The sequence below is a fragment of the Oreochromis niloticus genome, linkage group LG15 (assembly GCF_001858045.2).
Source record: "Oreochromis niloticus isolate F11D_XX linkage group LG15, O_niloticus_UMD_NMBU, whole genome shotgun sequence".
Taxonomy (NCBI): domain Eukaryota; kingdom Metazoa; phylum Chordata; class Actinopteri; order Cichliformes; family Cichlidae; genus Oreochromis; species Oreochromis niloticus.
In genome coordinates this window covers 23,744,768-23,762,176 of record NC_031980.2, presented here as the reverse complement: position 1 = coordinate 23,762,176, position 17,409 = coordinate 23,744,768, and the positions used below count along the sequence as shown (strand labels likewise).

The 17,409-nt window shown below is 42.7% G+C and overlaps 1 protein-coding gene across 3 annotated transcripts; it reads left to right on the top strand.

Moving 5' to 3' along the window:
* The first annotated feature begins 39 nt into the window (after positions 1–39).
* Positions 40–14,121, top strand: LOC100708082 (collagen alpha-1(XII) chain). Of its 3 annotated transcripts, none has more exons than XM_019346125.2 (13): positions 40–381; positions 1,211–1,326; positions 2,329–2,478; positions 3,088–3,207; positions 7,396–7,560; positions 8,581–8,727; positions 10,133–10,300; positions 10,751–10,870; positions 10,959–11,123; positions 11,558–11,704; positions 12,496–12,641; positions 13,389–13,518; positions 13,732–14,121. In XM_019346125.2, the coding sequence occupies exons 2-13, from the start codon at positions 1,248–1,250 to the stop codon at positions 13,740–13,742; spliced, it is 1,548 nt and encodes a 515-aa protein (XP_019201670.1). In that variant the 5' UTR covers positions 40–381; positions 1,211–1,247; the 3' UTR covers positions 13,743–14,121. The 3 variants fall into 3 exon arrangements, with proteins under 3 accessions (XP_019201670.1, XP_025754763.1, XP_019201672.1); XM_025898978.1 differs by having other exon boundaries at positions 2,252–2,478; XM_019346127.2 differs by lacking the exons at positions 2,329–2,478; positions 3,088–3,207.
* The last annotated feature ends 3,288 nt before the right edge of the window (positions 14,122–17,409 follow it).

The window sequence follows — 17,409 nt, the reverse complement described above, 5'->3', positions numbered from 1 at the left end:
GCCCACTTGTCAACCAATCAGCATTCGGCTGCACTATCCACGTTCAATAAGGCGCGGTTAGAACTTTGGACACTGCACGGAAACAGGTTGGCACTGGCTGAAAGCTCATTTCTGTAGACAAACATCTACACAAACGGACACAATAGCGGTGCCATAAATGAAGCATCATGGCTGGATGTCGTAAGAGCTCACTGCGGCGGAGCCGGCAGAGCTGGGAGCAGCCCACCCCCTGTTAAGTAGCAGATTGTGTGGAGACTCTTCACACTTGGAAGAAGGCTGCAGTCTGCGACATACCACCTCACTCCCACTTTTCTCTGGCCGGAGTCTACAGCGAAGACTTTTTGTTTAAGAAAACGACATTTGTGTCCGTCTCCTCTGAAGGTCAGCACCGCATTTCTGTTTGGGTGCAATTTAAGGGGAATGGATTCACACGCCTTAATTTATCACCTGTTTAAAATCTGCGTGCTTTTTAAATTCTGCAATATTACTGTTTGTTGTTGTTGTTGTCGCTTTTTATATGGATTATATCTCCGCACTGCTGTGCGTAATTGCGCACGGTGCCACGGCTTGATCCTCCATTACACAAGACAGTGGGAGGATTTTGCCTTGTCTGTTAGAACCATTGGGGGGTTTTACGGTGGGAGGTGCTTGTGTTGTATTGTGTAAACTGTAACTGTCATGGGAATAAATAGCTGCGAGGAGAGCTGCTCTTTGAAGGACTTGGGCTAGAGACAGGTGAGGAGCATTTAGCTCCACGGCCTGGTTCTGACCAAGCTCTCCCTCGTTAGCGAGTTAAAGACTGGTTGAAGATGTTCTGTCTTGTTTTCGTTCTTCATGAGGAATAAGTCTCTAAACCAGCGGGGCCTGTGGAAACACAGACTCAGAAATAATCTGAGCCACAGAAATGAGAGAAAAAGAATATAACGTAGAGACAGAAGAAATATTATTTTCTTAAATATTTTGTAGAATTTGGTGAATTTTAGTCTTTTACACACAATAAAGGTTGTCATGTGATCTCATTGCTGGTCGTGGAATATTCATGTGACATACTTCTCTCTTCAAAGCTGCGTTGTCTTGTTGTTTTAAGCATCATGTAGATTTACATGAAAATAAAGGTGCATTAATGAGCTCTGAGGTTCACGTTCAGGGAGGATTAACAGTTTTGTGAAGCCCTGAGGAAGCCTAACCGCCTCCTTGGTTCCTCTTGCAGCTTCCTTCATGTGCTGCTGAGACCAGCAGAGCTGAAGATGAAGTGTGGGCTCTCTCTGGCAGCAGTTGTTGCCCTCCTAGCACTGCTGCTGTCCTCCTCTCAGGCCCAGGAGCAAGGTACAGCCGCTCCTCCTCCCCCTCCTCCCCCTCCTCTTTCTCTTTGATCCAACACATCTGACTTCTTCCACCTCCTCTCACCTCTGTCTGGCCTCTGCCTGCTGTGTGTAACTGCACTTTTAGTCTAAATTAAAAATAATAACTGAAGCAAACTACGCCTGTGAAGTGTTTTGCTTTAACTTCAAGTTTTAACTCTTGCCTATGATGACCCAATAATCCATCAGAACTTAAATCTAGTTTGAATTTCCTGGTAGGAGCTTTTTATTTTTTTTAAAGACATTTAAACCATTAAATATAGCTTACTGAGAGCAGTAATGCAGCTTAAATGTGTAGTTAAATGTGGCTTCATGTTTATTAAGATTTACAATGAGAATTTTTCCTATGAAAAAGTCTCATGCAATGCTTCCCATCAGACTCAAAGGACATGCTGATCCTTGGCAGAAGTTCCTGTTGTAATTGGAAGCAGATACAGTGACTGATTTCCCAAGTCCAAGATCTTGGATTCACAGCAGGATTTAATTCAGTGTTTTCTACAGGTCCATGTGGTGAGGCAGAGCTGGTGTAAGGCATATTTAACACGCTGCAGACAAATTAAGCTGAAATGCTGCACTCTAAAGAAAGCTGAGGGGATTTAGGACTGATCAACAGTTATTCAGTATGGATTTGGAATATTTGTGAGGATTTTTTTTTTTTTTTTTACCACTGTGAGACATCAGGTTCGTTATTATGAATCACATCCTACTCTGAGACAAATGAAATTAAAATTTTAAAACAGTGACGTCAGTTACACAGTGGGTTAGGTGTGTGGATTATTTGTGTTACTCAATGTTAATCTGCTTTCTGATTGTGAGTTTTTGTGATGTACTCCTCTCTCCTCCTGATGTATTTCCTGTCTGTCTTTCTCAATTTTCCGTCACACAATAAGACTTTACAGACACTTGTGGTGGGTATCTGTTGTGTACCAGATGGCACACACACACACACACCACTGTGTCTGTGCAGACACTCAGTGTAACACCACAGCGAAGGCCGACATCGTGCTGCTGCTTGATGGCTCCTGGAGCATTGGGCATATGAACTTCAAAACCATCCGCAGCTTCATCGCTCGCCTGGTCAGCGTGTTTGACATTGGCCCTGACAGAGTCCAGATCGGTAAAGCTTTCACTGCTGCTACTATTGTATACTGCGTCATGTTATCATATACTGAGCCTTAGTTCTGCCCCTCAGTTCATCCTCTGAAAAAAAAGCTGTTGTAGCTCCTCCTCCCTTTAAACCTCTGATCATTTATTAAAAAATAAGCCATGTCAGTTTATTTATATGACTCATTTAAAAACAGAAGATCAAAGTGCACCGATGCAACTTTTCCAGTTGATACAGATACTTTGGTACTTTGGGTACTCTGCTGATACTGAGTACCAACCTGATATCAGGACTTTTGAGACTTCCACATCAACACTTGGGCTTAAAAGGTTGATTTGTAGGATATTGTCCAGCAAATACATCCATCCAAGTATTTAAAATTACTGAGTTGGTTTTTATTAGTAAGATAATAAATGACAGCACAGCAATACAAAATTAAAAACAAATATTCATTATATCCAACTAATTTATTAGCACTAATCTAATTTCAGCTCCAAGATTTCCTTATTGCATTTTTGATCATTTTAATTCTCATCACTTTGTATATTTTGTGAAGAAGCTGAGAGTCAGAGATGGGGTATCCTTGGTGTTTTGCTACATTGTTGGATGTATTTTCTGTAGGCCTGGTTCAGTACAGCGATGACCCAAGGACCGAATGGCACCTGAATACCCACCCCTCCAAAGCATCCCTACTGGAGGCCATCGCCAACCTGTCTTATAAAGAAGGAAGCACCATGACAGGTATTTTTTAAATAGCACCACAGACCTGTCCTTCCTGCGTTTAAACTGACCCGAATGCCAATGCCAGACCGTCCTGAGTGTTCCCTGGGGCCTCATCCTAGTTAGACGTGTCCAGCTAGTCGATGTCCAACTAGGACACTTACCACAATAGTGTATAGCAATAGCAATACAATTACTGATATAGGATATGCATGACAGAAGCTGGACCAACCATCCTTCACTGACTTACAAACAATACCCCCAAGATACTTGAACGTCTACATGTGGGACAGCTACTCAGTTACAGCCTGATTGGGCACTCCAACTTTTTATGACTGAGAACCTGAGTCTTAGACTTTGACTGGCCAATTCTCGTCCAGCTGATTCAAACTTGGCTGGAAGACATCTTGGTGACAACTGGATGTCATTGTTTGATGAAGTCAATAGAACCACAACGTCTGCAAAAGGAGAGACCACCAAACCCAACACCCTTGTCTCCTTGGCTGTGTCTAGAAATTCTTTCCATAAAAAATGTGAACAGAATTGTGACAAAGGTAATCCTGATGGAGTCCAGCCCGCAGGTGTATGACTTATTATTGGCAATGCAAAAGAAGCTCTCACTATAGTCTCCAAAAGGCCTATAACAATGGGCTATACTTGGCAGCTGTCTGTGGATTCATGGAGTGATCTCTGACTCAGTGTATCCAGCCTCCTTGAGATAGGTGGAAGTTGAAGATCTCCAGTACAGGGGCTTCTGCTAGACACTTGCAGTGCACCCACACTATATGTCTGGGCATGATGATTTTTATAACTCACCATCAAAAATGATCAGTTCACAGCTCTGCTCCTGTCTTTACCTGAGTGTACAAGACATGCAGCTGCAGAGTTGAATCTCTTTTTCCCTAAGAAAAAAAACAGTGTAGTGACACCAAATGGCAAGGGATACAACTCCTATCCGATACCTCACCAAGGAAGCTGGTTCCAGAAGTGGAATGTTGAGGTGAGTCTGACTATATCTAGACAGGATCTTTCATCCTCATGCACAAGCTTAGGCTCTATCACCACTAGAGTGGTGATGTTCCATGTCCTTGTAGCCACTGGCAATTGGGGATTAGACCACTAGAGCTTCTGCCGCTGGCTCCAAATCAATCCACAGTGTTGCCTCCAAGTAGGGCCACGGAACCCTGTCCCAATTAGTGTAATGTGGTCTCTGGAGTTCCTGTTTATAGAGGCTTTCTAAATCCCCTCAATTTGATCCCTTACTTGGGATCTGTTTGTAGGGAGATCCTACCAGGAGTAAATTGCATGCCAAAAACAAAACAGCTCCTGGGACTATAAACCCCCATCACGGTATGCTGACACCAAGAGAGAAACAAACAAACAAAAAACAAGTCTTTGTAATCTGCTCATATGACTGTACTGTCGCGGTCCCCGTGCCTTCTCGGCGTCACTCAAGGCTCAAACACTCCGTTGTTTGTTTTTGTTTTCCTCTGCTCTATCTCTCATCTGCCAAGGCAGAACTCATCAGGGGTTCCGGCCTTCGGCCAACGCACCTGCAATCAACTCACCACATAACTCTAGCTGAACGGCACCATCGCTTTACGTCTGGTGAGTGCTTGTATTGCGGCTGTAAGGGCCACATTATCGCTGTTTGCCCCGCTAAGCCAAAAGATCGCGCCCGCCAGTAAAGGAGGCTTAAGAAGCTTCCTTGTTAAGAAGCTGCCCCACGAGGTTGGCGGTAGGCTGAGGGCTGCCGTTTGAGCCTCCCCGAACAGTAATGGAATCAGCCGCTGGGCCCACTCCGCTTGTCACACCTCTGCCGTTGCACGGAATGCCTCCAAAAAAACCTGGGGATTGTCACTGTCCCCCATCCAGTGCATCGCTACTGACAGAGGAGGAGGTTTTGGTGGCGCCAGCGACTCAAGGACCTGGGTCTGCCAGTCTGAGTGTTCCTGCAGCTTAATCAGGTGTTCCCGCTGGGCCACCGTCCAGTCTCGGCACATCATTGCCATCTCCGCCAGCATCTGTGCCAACAACTGTGTCAACAACTGCACAGGCTGGGCGGGTGGTTCATTGTGTGGGTCAGACACCCCACTCCTGGGTTTCGGCATCACTTGTAAATGTACATGACACACACGATGATTGTGCTCACTATTATTGCTTTTTATTGACAGTTGTGCACTCAAGGAAAACAGTCTGTTCCAGTCCAGCTCTCTCCTCTCTCCGCTCGACTCTGCCTTCACTATATAGAGAAACGGAAAGAAATACCATCATCAGTCAATCACCACCACTTGTGGCCCACCTGCCTCCCGGTACCGCCCTTTTGACCTCCCCTGCAGCTGAGACAGGGACTACACCTCCACCACAAGATGATATCCTCATCTTTTCCAGATCGCTTGAAGAACACAAGAATCATGTAAGGCAGGTGCTCCAGTGTCTCCCGGAGAACCGACTTTTTGTCAGAGGTGAAGAATGGGAATTCCACGTCGACACGGTCAGTTTCTTGGCCTACATCATCCAGCAGGGGAACCTGAAACCAGACCCTCTTAAGGTACAGGATGTGTTGGATTGGCCAGAACCTGAAATCGAAAGCAATTACAATGGTTCCTTGTTTTTTTTTTCAATTTCTACCATAGATTTATCTGTGATTTCAGCAAAAAAGCCATACCTTTAACCCGTCCAACCTCTCCCAAGATCTTCTTTCAGTGGGACCAGTTGGCTCAGGCAGCTTTCAATCAGCTCAAGCAGTGGTTTGCTTGGGCTCCTATCTTGGCCCAAACAGACCTGAACCTTCAATTCATTGTGGAAGTGGGCGCCTCTGACACTGGAATTGGGGCTGTCCTCTCCCAGTAAGCTCCGTCCATGTGCTTTTCTTTCTCGTCAGTTATCACCTGCAGAGCGAAACTATGATGTGGGAGACCGTGAGCTACTGGTGATCAAGCTCGCCCTGGAGGAGTGGAGGCAATGGTTGGAGGGCAACATCCAACCATTCGTTGTGTGGATAGATCTCAAGAACGTGGCCTATCTACAAACTGCAAAACATCTCAATGCCCAGCAAGCCAGGTGGACTCTCTTTTTTACATGTTTACACTTTTCCATCACCTACAGACCTGGTTCCCGTAATGTCAAGCCAGACATGCTTTCCTGACAGTTTGCTTCATCTGAAGAGTCCTGTGAAGCTTCACCCATCCTACCTCCATTCTGCACAGTGGGAGCCATCACCTGGGAGATTGAGTCTGCCTCTTTGTCACCGGCCTTCCACCCTCAGCAGGTAAGACAGTCATCGCCACCATTGTTGATCATTTTTCTAAAGCTGCCCATTTTCTCGTGCTACCCAAGCTTCCTACGGCCCTGGAAACAGCCCGACTCCTGACTACCCATGTTTTACACCCTCATGGGATACCAGAGGATATCGTCTCTGACCAAGGGCCGTAGTTCACTTCAAGAGTGTGGAAGGAGTTCTGTTCTGCTAAGAGCTCTAGGGTTAGTTTATCCTCTGGTTTCCACCTGCAGAGCAATGGGCAAACCGAACTCATGAACCAAGAACAGGAAGCAGCCCTCCGTTGTGTGGCATCAACCAACCAGTCCATATGGAGTGACTGTCTTCCCTGGATTGAGTACGCTTAATCTGCTCAGCCACCGGATTGTCCCCCTTCGAGGTGAGCACGCTGTACCCTTGGACCACCACCATCTCCCCAGGTGCCGTCATGTCTGGCGAGCTATATAGTCTGTGCTGCTGCGCACCAAGGTATGTAACAAGGACCTGCTGCTCACTACCCTGGCTCTCTGGTGACTGTTTAAGATGGCGGGTCGGTGTTTCTCATCGCTGGATCGTTGCATGACTCTTGTCAGTGTTGCCCGGCTCTCTCATACTAATCTCGTTCCTGATATATTTTCCTGGTTTGTGACTTCATTCTCTTTTTGTACATAGATTTCCCTGGACGTGTCCCTGCCTGTTTTCCTTTGGAGTTCTGACGTGAGTGTATCGAGTGCCGTGTGTGACTGAAGAGGATTGTTGTTGCCCTTCCCCGCCCTAGGATGTCTGGACCTCTTTTCCCCTGCACATTTTGTATATATCACTTGGTGTGACTTTTGTAAATAAACTGTTCAACGTTTTTCTTGGTCCAACGCTTGAGTCTGTTCCTGCATTGTGACATGTACATGTTCTGGCTGAACTCTTTGTAAAACTTATTTGTTGCTATTTTGTAGGCTGGGCTCTAAGATACATCTGTAACAACAACTTCAATCCCAGTGTGGGCATGCGAGAAGACTCACGCAAAATTGGTGTCCTGATCACTGACGGAAAGTCCCAAGATGAAGTTTACTTTAAGTCAAAGAACCTGAGAGACAGAGGCATCAAGCTCTATGCTATTGGTGAGTGATCCTGATTGTTTAAATGGGAAAACAAAAGTAATACTAGCTAAGCAGTGATGAGCTGCAACTTGTACCACTTGAAACAAAATGCACTTACTCTTAGGTTCATGGTGGCTAGCTCAGCCACCATACGAGGCAACGTCTCCACCACCTGCACAGATTATGGGGGTGGCATAATGTGCTGGGTAGTTGGGTGCCACTCTAACATGATTGTATAATGTTTGTTGCCCAGCAAACACGCACACACGCATGATGCACGCACACACACCTACACACACACACACCTACACACACACCTACAGACACACACACACACACACACACACACACACACACACACACACACACACACACACACACACTTGTTTTCATATCCTAATGAGGACATCTAATTGACATAATGCTTTCCCTAGCCACTTACCCTAAACTTAACTATCAAAAATGAAGGCCTGTGCCTAACCCTTAGCCCAAACCTAACCATAACCTAATTGTAACCCTGACAATAAAACAACCTTTTGACTCTCAAAAACTTGTGGGAATGGGCATTTTGTCCCCATACTGGACTGTTCAGCTCAGAGCTTTTAAGAGAAAACATAATAGAAAGTATTCCTATGTAACTAAATTAAAAAGGATTATGCTAAAATGTTTATCTAAGAATGACCCGAAGAGAAATTTAACTGAAGTGAAATTACATAAAATGAATAAAACATGAAGTGAAGTATATTCATGTGTGACTGAATGCTTACATGTAGTGGAACCTTTTATGTTAAGAATAACACAGAAAAGAAGAAAATGTATCAAAACGATTTTAAAGTTTGATTTGTTCTAAATCATGCATGGGGAAAAAATCAGAGAGAGGATGATAAGCAGTGGTGGTCCTAGCCTGTTTGGCGCCCTGGGCGAACACTCCCTCTATTTAATGATGGTTTATTGATTCATTTAGCAGACACTGATATGCTATTTTTGTTTTGAAATCTCTGTTTTGAAGTGAAGTTCTCAACCTGATCATTTGTCCCTCAGGTATCGGTAATTATGATGAGTACGAGCTGAAGACCATTGCCTCTGATCCGGATGAGAGTCACATCTACCAAGTTAGCAACTTCCAGTTCCTACTGGACATTGTTGACAACGTCACAATCAACTTGTGCAACAGTGTAAAGGCCTCAGGTTGGTAATGAGTAACTGGAGCATTAGACCAGCATCACAGTTAGCTTTAGATACATTGTTCAACATTTTACAAAGCTGAAAAGACTTCTCAATTTTAGTTTTTTCTGACAAGAGGCTATAGCTAGTTATTTGAATCTGTTGTATAACTCTTTTAGGAAATGCAGATTGGAACATTTTTTAGTGATTTGTAAGTTCAACATTGCAACCATGACTTTACTTTCATGGCTAGTACTATTATTTAGGGTACACCTTTCACCATCTTACAATGCTGTGATTACAGGTATTCCCCAACTCTCTGTAAATGATACTCATGGCCACTGATCATTGGTTATTGATCATTGGTCTTTGATCAATGGTCTTTGATCAATGGCTGTTTATCAATGGTCATGACAATTTGCATATTAATGATCAAGAAACTGACCTCACAGCCCATTGTTCTTTAGTTGTGCTATTTTCAGTCATTGTGCATTGGAATGAGAATTAGCACCCCCAAATCCGGGGCCATGTTCTAAGCTGGAGAAGGGTGGAGTGGAGGACTTCAAATATCTATCTTGCTCACAAGGGAGGACAAAGTGGAGCGAAAGATTTACACGTGGATTGGTGTGGACACTGTTCCGATTTGTTGTGGTGAAGTGAGCATAAAAGTGAAGTTTTTGATTTACCAGCTGATTTATGTCCCTATCCTAACCTATGGTCATGAGGTTTGGGTAGTGACCAAAAGAATGAGAATGGTTGGGAATGAGAATTCCCTAACGCTGTTGTAGAGAGAGAAAATAAGAGCGGATAGAATGACCAACTCACCTCAATGTGAAATTAATTTTACTTCACTTTATTATTATCTATTTAAAATGTCAAATATTGTACTAAACTGGTATTTTTCAACATTGATTCTTTTTTATATGATCTGCTTTGCACCTGTTCTTGATCTAATTTGGATTTCCATTGACGTCAAGGAAAACTGATTCGGAAAACCAGATAGGAGGCTGCTTTTTAGACTACTGTGTTTATTACTGCAGTCCCTTAAAAGAGCGAAAACGTCTCCTAACTTGTTTTGAACAGCTGAGCAGCCTTTTCCTGGAGCAGGAACGTGTAAATAATTTGGGGAGCAGGTGGCGCCATAGATCACAGTGTGGGAGAGGCTACTTCCTGCTGAGACCACAGGGCTGGTTCTCTGACGAGAAAAGAATCGACAGTTTTTATACACCAAATCTGCTGTCTAAACATCTTTAATTGTGAGAGTTTTTGTGATGTCCCCCTGTGCCTTTGTCTTCTTTCCTCCTTATGTATTTCATCTCACTTTTTCTCACTTTTCTCTCACACACAAACAGTTAAAATAGGACTCAATAGGTGAGGTGGGTATTTGTTGTGTACCAGGTGTCTCATTAACCTCCCCTCCTCCCAACAGCACCGCCTCTCTCTGGAGATGCTCAGTGTAACACCACAGCGAAAGCCGACATTGTACTGCTGGTTGACGGATCCTGGAGTGTTGGACGATTAAACTTCAAAACCGTTCGCAACTTCATTGCTCGTGTGGTCAGTGTGTTTGACATTGGCCCAGAAAGTGTCCAGATCGGTAAAGGTTGATTTGATTCATTTAAAAAGTGGGGCAAATGAGAAAAAGTTTCAGAATAACTACTTTAAGTCAGCTTTCCTCTGATTGGCTGTTCTTTACAGACAGATGATTTAAACAGCAGGTGGGTGGGACTTTTGTGCCTGAGATGACTGAATATGTTTTCTTTTACGTCATGCTGAACATGTACCAAACATTTCGAGTAGTCTGAAGCCTGGCTTTACAAGGATTATTTGTATTTACACTAATCTCATTATTCAAAACTTTGTTTACATTGAACATCCACCATTGGAACAGTATATAGATGGCAGAAAATAAGGAAAAGCAGAATAGGTTGCTTCGTTTGTCCCACTTTATTTGTAGTTGTTATCATTTTGTCTATTTTGTGAAAAAGCTGAGGATCAGAGTTGGTGTATCTTTGGTGCTCTACATTATTGAATGTGTTTTCTGCAGGTCTGACTCAGTACAGTAGTGATCCAAGGACTGAATGGCACCTCAATGCCCACCCCACCAAAGCATCCCTGCTACATGCCATTGCCAAGCTGCCACTTAAAGGAGGAACCACCATGACAGGTGACTTTTTAACAGCATTGTTAACCTCCCCCCATCTCAATGTTTCCAGCTGAAGTCTTTGTAAAACATCTTTGCTGCTGTGTTGTAGGCTTGGCTCTAAACTACATGCTTGAAAACAACTTCAAACCTAATGTGGGGATGCGTGGAGACTCCCGCAAAATTGGCATCCTGATCACTGATGGAAGGTCCCAGGACGAAGTCATCAGAGTCTCACAGAAACTCAGAGACAGTGGCATTGAGCTCTATGCTGTTGGTTAGTGAGCTTGGTTGTTTACATAGGGAAAAAATGCAAGGAAAGCAGCAATGAGCTACAGACTGTGATTTAAAAAAAAAGAAAAAAAAAGACCAGCAACAATACTCATGCTTTAATATTTAAATGATGGTTCAGTTGGTACCCACCACCATTTCCACCACCACCATTAGCCTGAAGTGTTCTTACAAGGCAAAATGGGCTCACGCTTTTATGTTGTTTATGCAAATTCTGATCTCAGCATTTAAATGTTGCAGTAGAAAGAGAGATCTCAGGAGTTTCCAGTCTTGCACTGACCAATTTTAGCCTCAGTTTCCTGTTCTTCGCTAACAGGAGTGAAGCTTGACTGATTCATTTAGAAGACACTGAAATTATTTTTGTTCTTCGTCTCTGTTTACATGTGTAATTCTAAATCTGATTGTGCATTTTTCTGGTAGGCATAGCTCATATTGATGAGAATGAGCTGAAGTCCATCGCCTCTGATCCAGATGAGAGTCACGTATACTCCGTCACTGACTTCGAGTTCCTGCCGGACATCGTTAATGACCTCACAATCAACTTGTACAACAGCTTAAAGGGCTCAGGTTGGAGACACTGGATAAGTAGAAGACCAGCATCTCAATAACTTTTAAGATGCACTGGTCAAATAACTTAATAACTTGAATAACTTAATCTCCTGAAATTTTGTAGTGATTTAATAAGTGTTCATTTAGTAAAAAACTATATCTATTATAGATGAACATTCACGTCACCTGCTGGCTTGTGAATTTTAAACCCTCAACTTTAGCTTATTGATTATCGCTGTGTAGGTTTCCATATTTAGACAAGACGGTGGAGCAAAGCACTGATAAATCTACTAATTAATAATAACTAACAGACTAATACAGTTTCTGTGCAATAGTTTTCCATGCCACCGCTTATACTTTTAGATTTTCTTCCAGGGAACCTGACTCTTATAATTTGTTAAAGTGGTTTTTAGCAATAGTTTTCCATGCGTTCTTCAGGACTTTCGAAGTTTTTCTTTGTACATTGGCTGCTTTTCTCCGGCTGTCCAGTCCGATTCATCAGAGGGTTAAAAAAAACTGTATTTTCAAAACAAATGGAAAATTCTGACAATTCTTTCATGGTTCAGCTTTTAAAGGGTTAAGTACTCATTGGCACAGCAGCTTTTACCCTGTTTCAGCATGAAACTGACGACACATGAAATAGAGATTACTTTTCTGTTTTTGTTATTCACAAATCAGTTCTGCTCTGAAAAACAGAAGATTATCCACTTAGCTTAGCTGAATGATAAAAGTAAAATTGTTGTGATATGTTGCATCGTTTGATGTCAACATGATGGATCTCATTCTCTGTGCTCTTTGTCTCTTATCAGATGATGAGCCACTGGAGGCACCAACCAACCTGGTGACCTCAGAGGTGAAACAGAGCTCCTTCCGCACCACCTGGACTCCACCCAATGGCACCATGGACCAGTTTCGCGTCACTTACTCAGTGGCGGCCGGAGGACCCCCCAAGGAGGTGAGATGAAGCTCTCCCCCTCATGTTATTTTGTAACCAGAGACCAGAGGCTTTTAGCTCCAACCATCAGAATAAATGTAATTCATACTGATTTCATTTATTTGTGACAACCCAAATATTAAAATATACACCCATTAGAGGATAAACAGTGTATTACAATGCTGCATAAGACTCATTTAGTCTTCAGAGTTTTAGATTTCAGAAACGTTTGAACAGAACCTACAGAAAAACACCCAAAAGGAGCGATTCTGAGCCTGGCTGATAATCAGAGCCAAACTACGAGTGAGCCTTTTGAGGGACTCTCCTGGTGTAGCTTTGCACCATCTGTAATATTCAGCATAGCTTAGGAATCCTGTTTCTTATGATGTGAATTTCATCATCAGAGAGTAAACACGAGACTTTGTGCAGATGTCTCAAGATGCCAACCAAATATGCATCACTTAAATCTAAAGTTTAAGAGGAGAGACTGCTTGTTAGGCTTTATCCAACAATGAACAAGGCTAAAGAATTCTCTCTTTTTATTCAAATAACTGAGAGTTAGAGAATAAAGTACAAAAAACACAATAAGAAACAGAAAATAATGCAGAACTCCGAAAACTGTGTTGAAGACCCACAACTGTGACACTCCCGAAATCCCAAAAGTGAGTCCAGCTGTTGGTTTGAAGTATTCTTTGGTTTTGATCAAATCCACCTGTCATTAACTTGTTCACTGGTCACAGAATAAGAACCAATCCTTTATTGTTTCAGCTTTTAGTCGAGGGATCGGTGACCACTGTGGTGCTGGAAAATCTAAACCCTCGGACTGAGTACGCCATCAGTGTTTACGCTGTGGTTGGCGAGCGGAGCAGCGAGCCTCTCAGGGGCACCGAGACCACCCGTGAGTGTTTCCTCTTCTGCTTCTCTGCTGCTGGACAGGGCGTATGCACATGTTACAGTCTGCAATGTTGGTTATACAGAAAAATTAATACAAAATTAAAGAACTAAAAATAATTCATCATTTTATTTAGCGCATGGACACTATGTTTGGTGTTCAGGTTAATATGTGCACGACAAACTAGTTCTATCTTCATCTTTGAACTCTTCCTTTCAGGAGATGGATAGGTGTCGTTTGAGCTGTGGGGGCCTCATTCAGAAGAAAGTTTAACTCCTCTTCTTCAGTCATTTGCTTCCACTTGCCCAAAACCAGTCAGCCACTTGAAAATACTCCATCTGTGTCGGACTGCGTGTTCATATCTTTATTTCAGTGTTTTTAGGATCATTATGATCAGTGCTAACTGTTCCACCACCATGGTTAACACACCCGTCTCACAGCAATAAGGTTCCTGATTCCAGCTCCTGGTTTCTTTCTTTGTGGAGTTTGCATGGTGTGAGCGCTCAGTTAGATTGTTTATAAATGTGACCACATTACAGTTACTTCTTGTACTCTCTCTATGTTGATCCGAGGATCAATAAAAACAACATGGCTCTCATGATCAACAAACCAGTTTGTGGCTCTTTGTGTGTAGAATGGCTGACTGTTGGTGGATAAAGGTAAAATGTGTGAGTCCACAAAACTGAGCTGCTGTTTCCAACTAAAATAGTGTGTGAGCACAATCCACACAATAGCGTTGATAGGTGTGGTTAGTTTTTCAGGTGTGCTTAAAAAGCACAGTCAATTAATTTCAGTATGATGAGCCTAATCTGACAAGTGCAATGCACGATCTCCATGACATCTTATGTATTGTCAAAGTGTAGCTGAAATTGTGTAGTTCCACCTTTAAAAACAGTCACGTTGGAGCAACTATCGAGATCACAGTGAAAACCATCGCTGTCCATGGTCTTGAAATATAACAGTTTAATTTGAGTATAATAAAATGTTATTACAGTAAAATATGAAACAAATGTCACCTTCAAATTATCAAACCAATTCAAAACATAATTTCAAGAACTTCCCACCTCTACTCTTTTGTCCATCCACCTCTGGATGTCGTAAGAACTGGGGCAGGCAGAGCTAGGAGCAGCACCTCCCGCCCCTTTAAGTAGCAGATCATGTGGAGACTCTTCCCACTTGGAAGGACGCTGAACTGGCACGACATCCAAAGAACAAAATCCAAAGAATTGCAGGCCTCACTTGCCTCAGTTATGGTCAGAGGAAAATAAGAAATATTGTGGGAAAATATTCTCTTTACACTGTGTAAATAAATGACACTTTTATCTTGAAAAAGAAGGAAATTTGAGCAAATTATTATGATTAGAAGACAGAACTGAAAAAGCCCTGGGATGAGAGGAGAAACGCTTTCACAAAAAGTCCAGCCTCTTTGTCTCCAAGCTCCTTAGATTAGGAGACATTATTTAGGAATGCATGGCTCGAATTCCCTCACCTCCGTCTTCTCATTTGGAGTGTCATGCAGAACATAGTAAAATGTGTCGACACTAACATCTATAAACTGTCCAACTGATCAACTCATGTGTCACATAGTTACCCATTTGTGAGCAGCCATGCCAGCACTGAGCTTTAATGGTATCACGATAAATGCATATCTTCATCATCTCCTACAGATTATTACTGGGCTCAGTAGCTGCTGGATAAAGGGGTCTTTAGTCATGCAAAAGTAGATATTTTCCTTTACTGTGGTGTGTCAAAGAGCTCTGTTTACACTTACACCTTTTCCTAGGAAAAAGTCTCATGTTATGCTTCCCATCAGACTTGGATGACGTGCTGATCCTGGCAGATGTTCCTGCTTTAGTGGGAAGCAGACACAGTGACTGACTCCCCACCAATCAGGAAACAAGTGGAGGTTCCTACACAAAGATCCTTTCTTACTGAACCACAGCTCTCACACTTCCTGTGAGTGGGCGAGTTGTTGTGATGTACTCCTACTCCTCACTTGTCTCTCCTCCTGATGCATTTCCTTTCACTTTTTCTCACTTTTCTCACCCATAAACAGTCCAAATAAGACCAAACAGGCCTTCATGCCAGGTATCTGTTGTGCATCAGGTGTCTCGCTAACTTCGACTCCTTCCAACACCACTCCCTGCAGGTGCTCAGTGTAACACAACAGCGAAGGCCGACATCGTGCTGCTGGTCAACACCTCCTGGAGTGTTGGGCGCATCAGCGTGTTTGACATCAACCCTGACAGAGTCCAGATCGGTAAAGCTTTCACAGCTGTTACTATAACAACAAGAGTCACGTGGAGGAATGTTTTCCTTTGGACAGCTGCTGATTTGGTCACAGCCGTCTGTCAGTCCTATAGTTTCCAAATATAATGGTGTGAAAAAGTGTTTGCACCCTTCCTGATTTCCTATTCTATATTTGTGTGTCACACAAAAATGGTGGCAGTGGTTTTTATCTTGAAGCTCTGCCATGCAGGCCATTTTTTCCCAGTCTCTTTGTTATGGTGGAGTCATGAACACTGACTTTCACTAAGTGAGGCCTGCAGTTGTAATGAATGTGAGCTCTTGTACTACCTTCATAAGGACCACGGCAGCCCTGCAAGACCACATGGACGTGTCAAAAACTTAAAGTGTGAGAGCTGCAGTTCAGTAAGAAAGGATCTTTGTGTAGAAACCTCCACTTGTTCCCTGATTGGTGGGAATTCAGTTACTGTGTCTGGATCTGATTACAATTGGAATTTCTGCCAAGGATCAGGAAAAAACAGTTTTTTTGAGACAATTGGCCAGTTTTTGTGAAAACATTTCACCTCTTATTCGAGAGGCTTCTCCAGTTCTGTCTGTTGCTCAAATTTCCTTCTTTTTCAGGATAAAGTCTTTGTTTTTGCAGGGGGCAAACACTTTTTCACACCACTGTCTTCCTTATTTATTTATTCTGATCAGTAACTGAGAAAGAAGTCAAGTCATATCATTTGTATTTCTCATTTAAAAAGCAGCACAGCCATCAACCTGCTTCAATGCAACTTTTTCCAGTTCTGACAGATATTCTGGCTTAAGGTATCTGCTGATACCGAGTACTGATCTCATATCAGTGTTAAATTAAGTGCGATTAATTCCTTTATGTGTGTGACAACATCAGGCTTGACTTAAACCTGGCCTTAAGGTTACATCCAAGAATTTAAAATGACCGAGTTGTTTTTATTAGTAAGATAATAAATGACAACACAACAAAACAAATTAAAAACTCACTTTATCCACCTAATTTATTTGCACTAATCTCATTTCAGTTCAGAGTAAAAGTCTTTATTTGCTCCAGTCACTTCCATGGCCACAGATGCATAAAATCCAGCACCTAGCCATTAACCTGCTTCTACAAACATTTGTCAGAGAATGGGTCATTCTCAGGAGCTCAGTGAACTCCAGCATGGTACCATGATAGGGTGCCACCTGTGCAACAAGTCCAGTTCCACAGTCTGCTAAATATTCCACAGTCAGCTGTTGGTGGTATTTTTAACAAAGTGGAAACTACTGGGAACGTCAGCAATTCAGCCACAAAGTGGTAGAACATGTAAAAAACAGACTTAAAAACTCCTTTGTCCCACACGCCATCAAACTGTTTAACTCCTCTCTGGAGGGGAGAGGGAGGGGAAACAGGAGGACAAAGGAGGGGGGAACAACTAAGCTGTAGTGCCTTTTCACTGTGCAATACTTTTTGTGCAATACTTTTTGTTAATAGTCAACGGTGCAATAGACTTCAATACTTGAAATGTGCAATTCCCTTGTATTCTTATTCCTATTTATTCTATTTATCCCTTTCGTATATTTTATCTATATATGTCTCTGTATTTATATATGTGTGTATATATATATAATATTCTGCTCACGTTCTGTAACTCC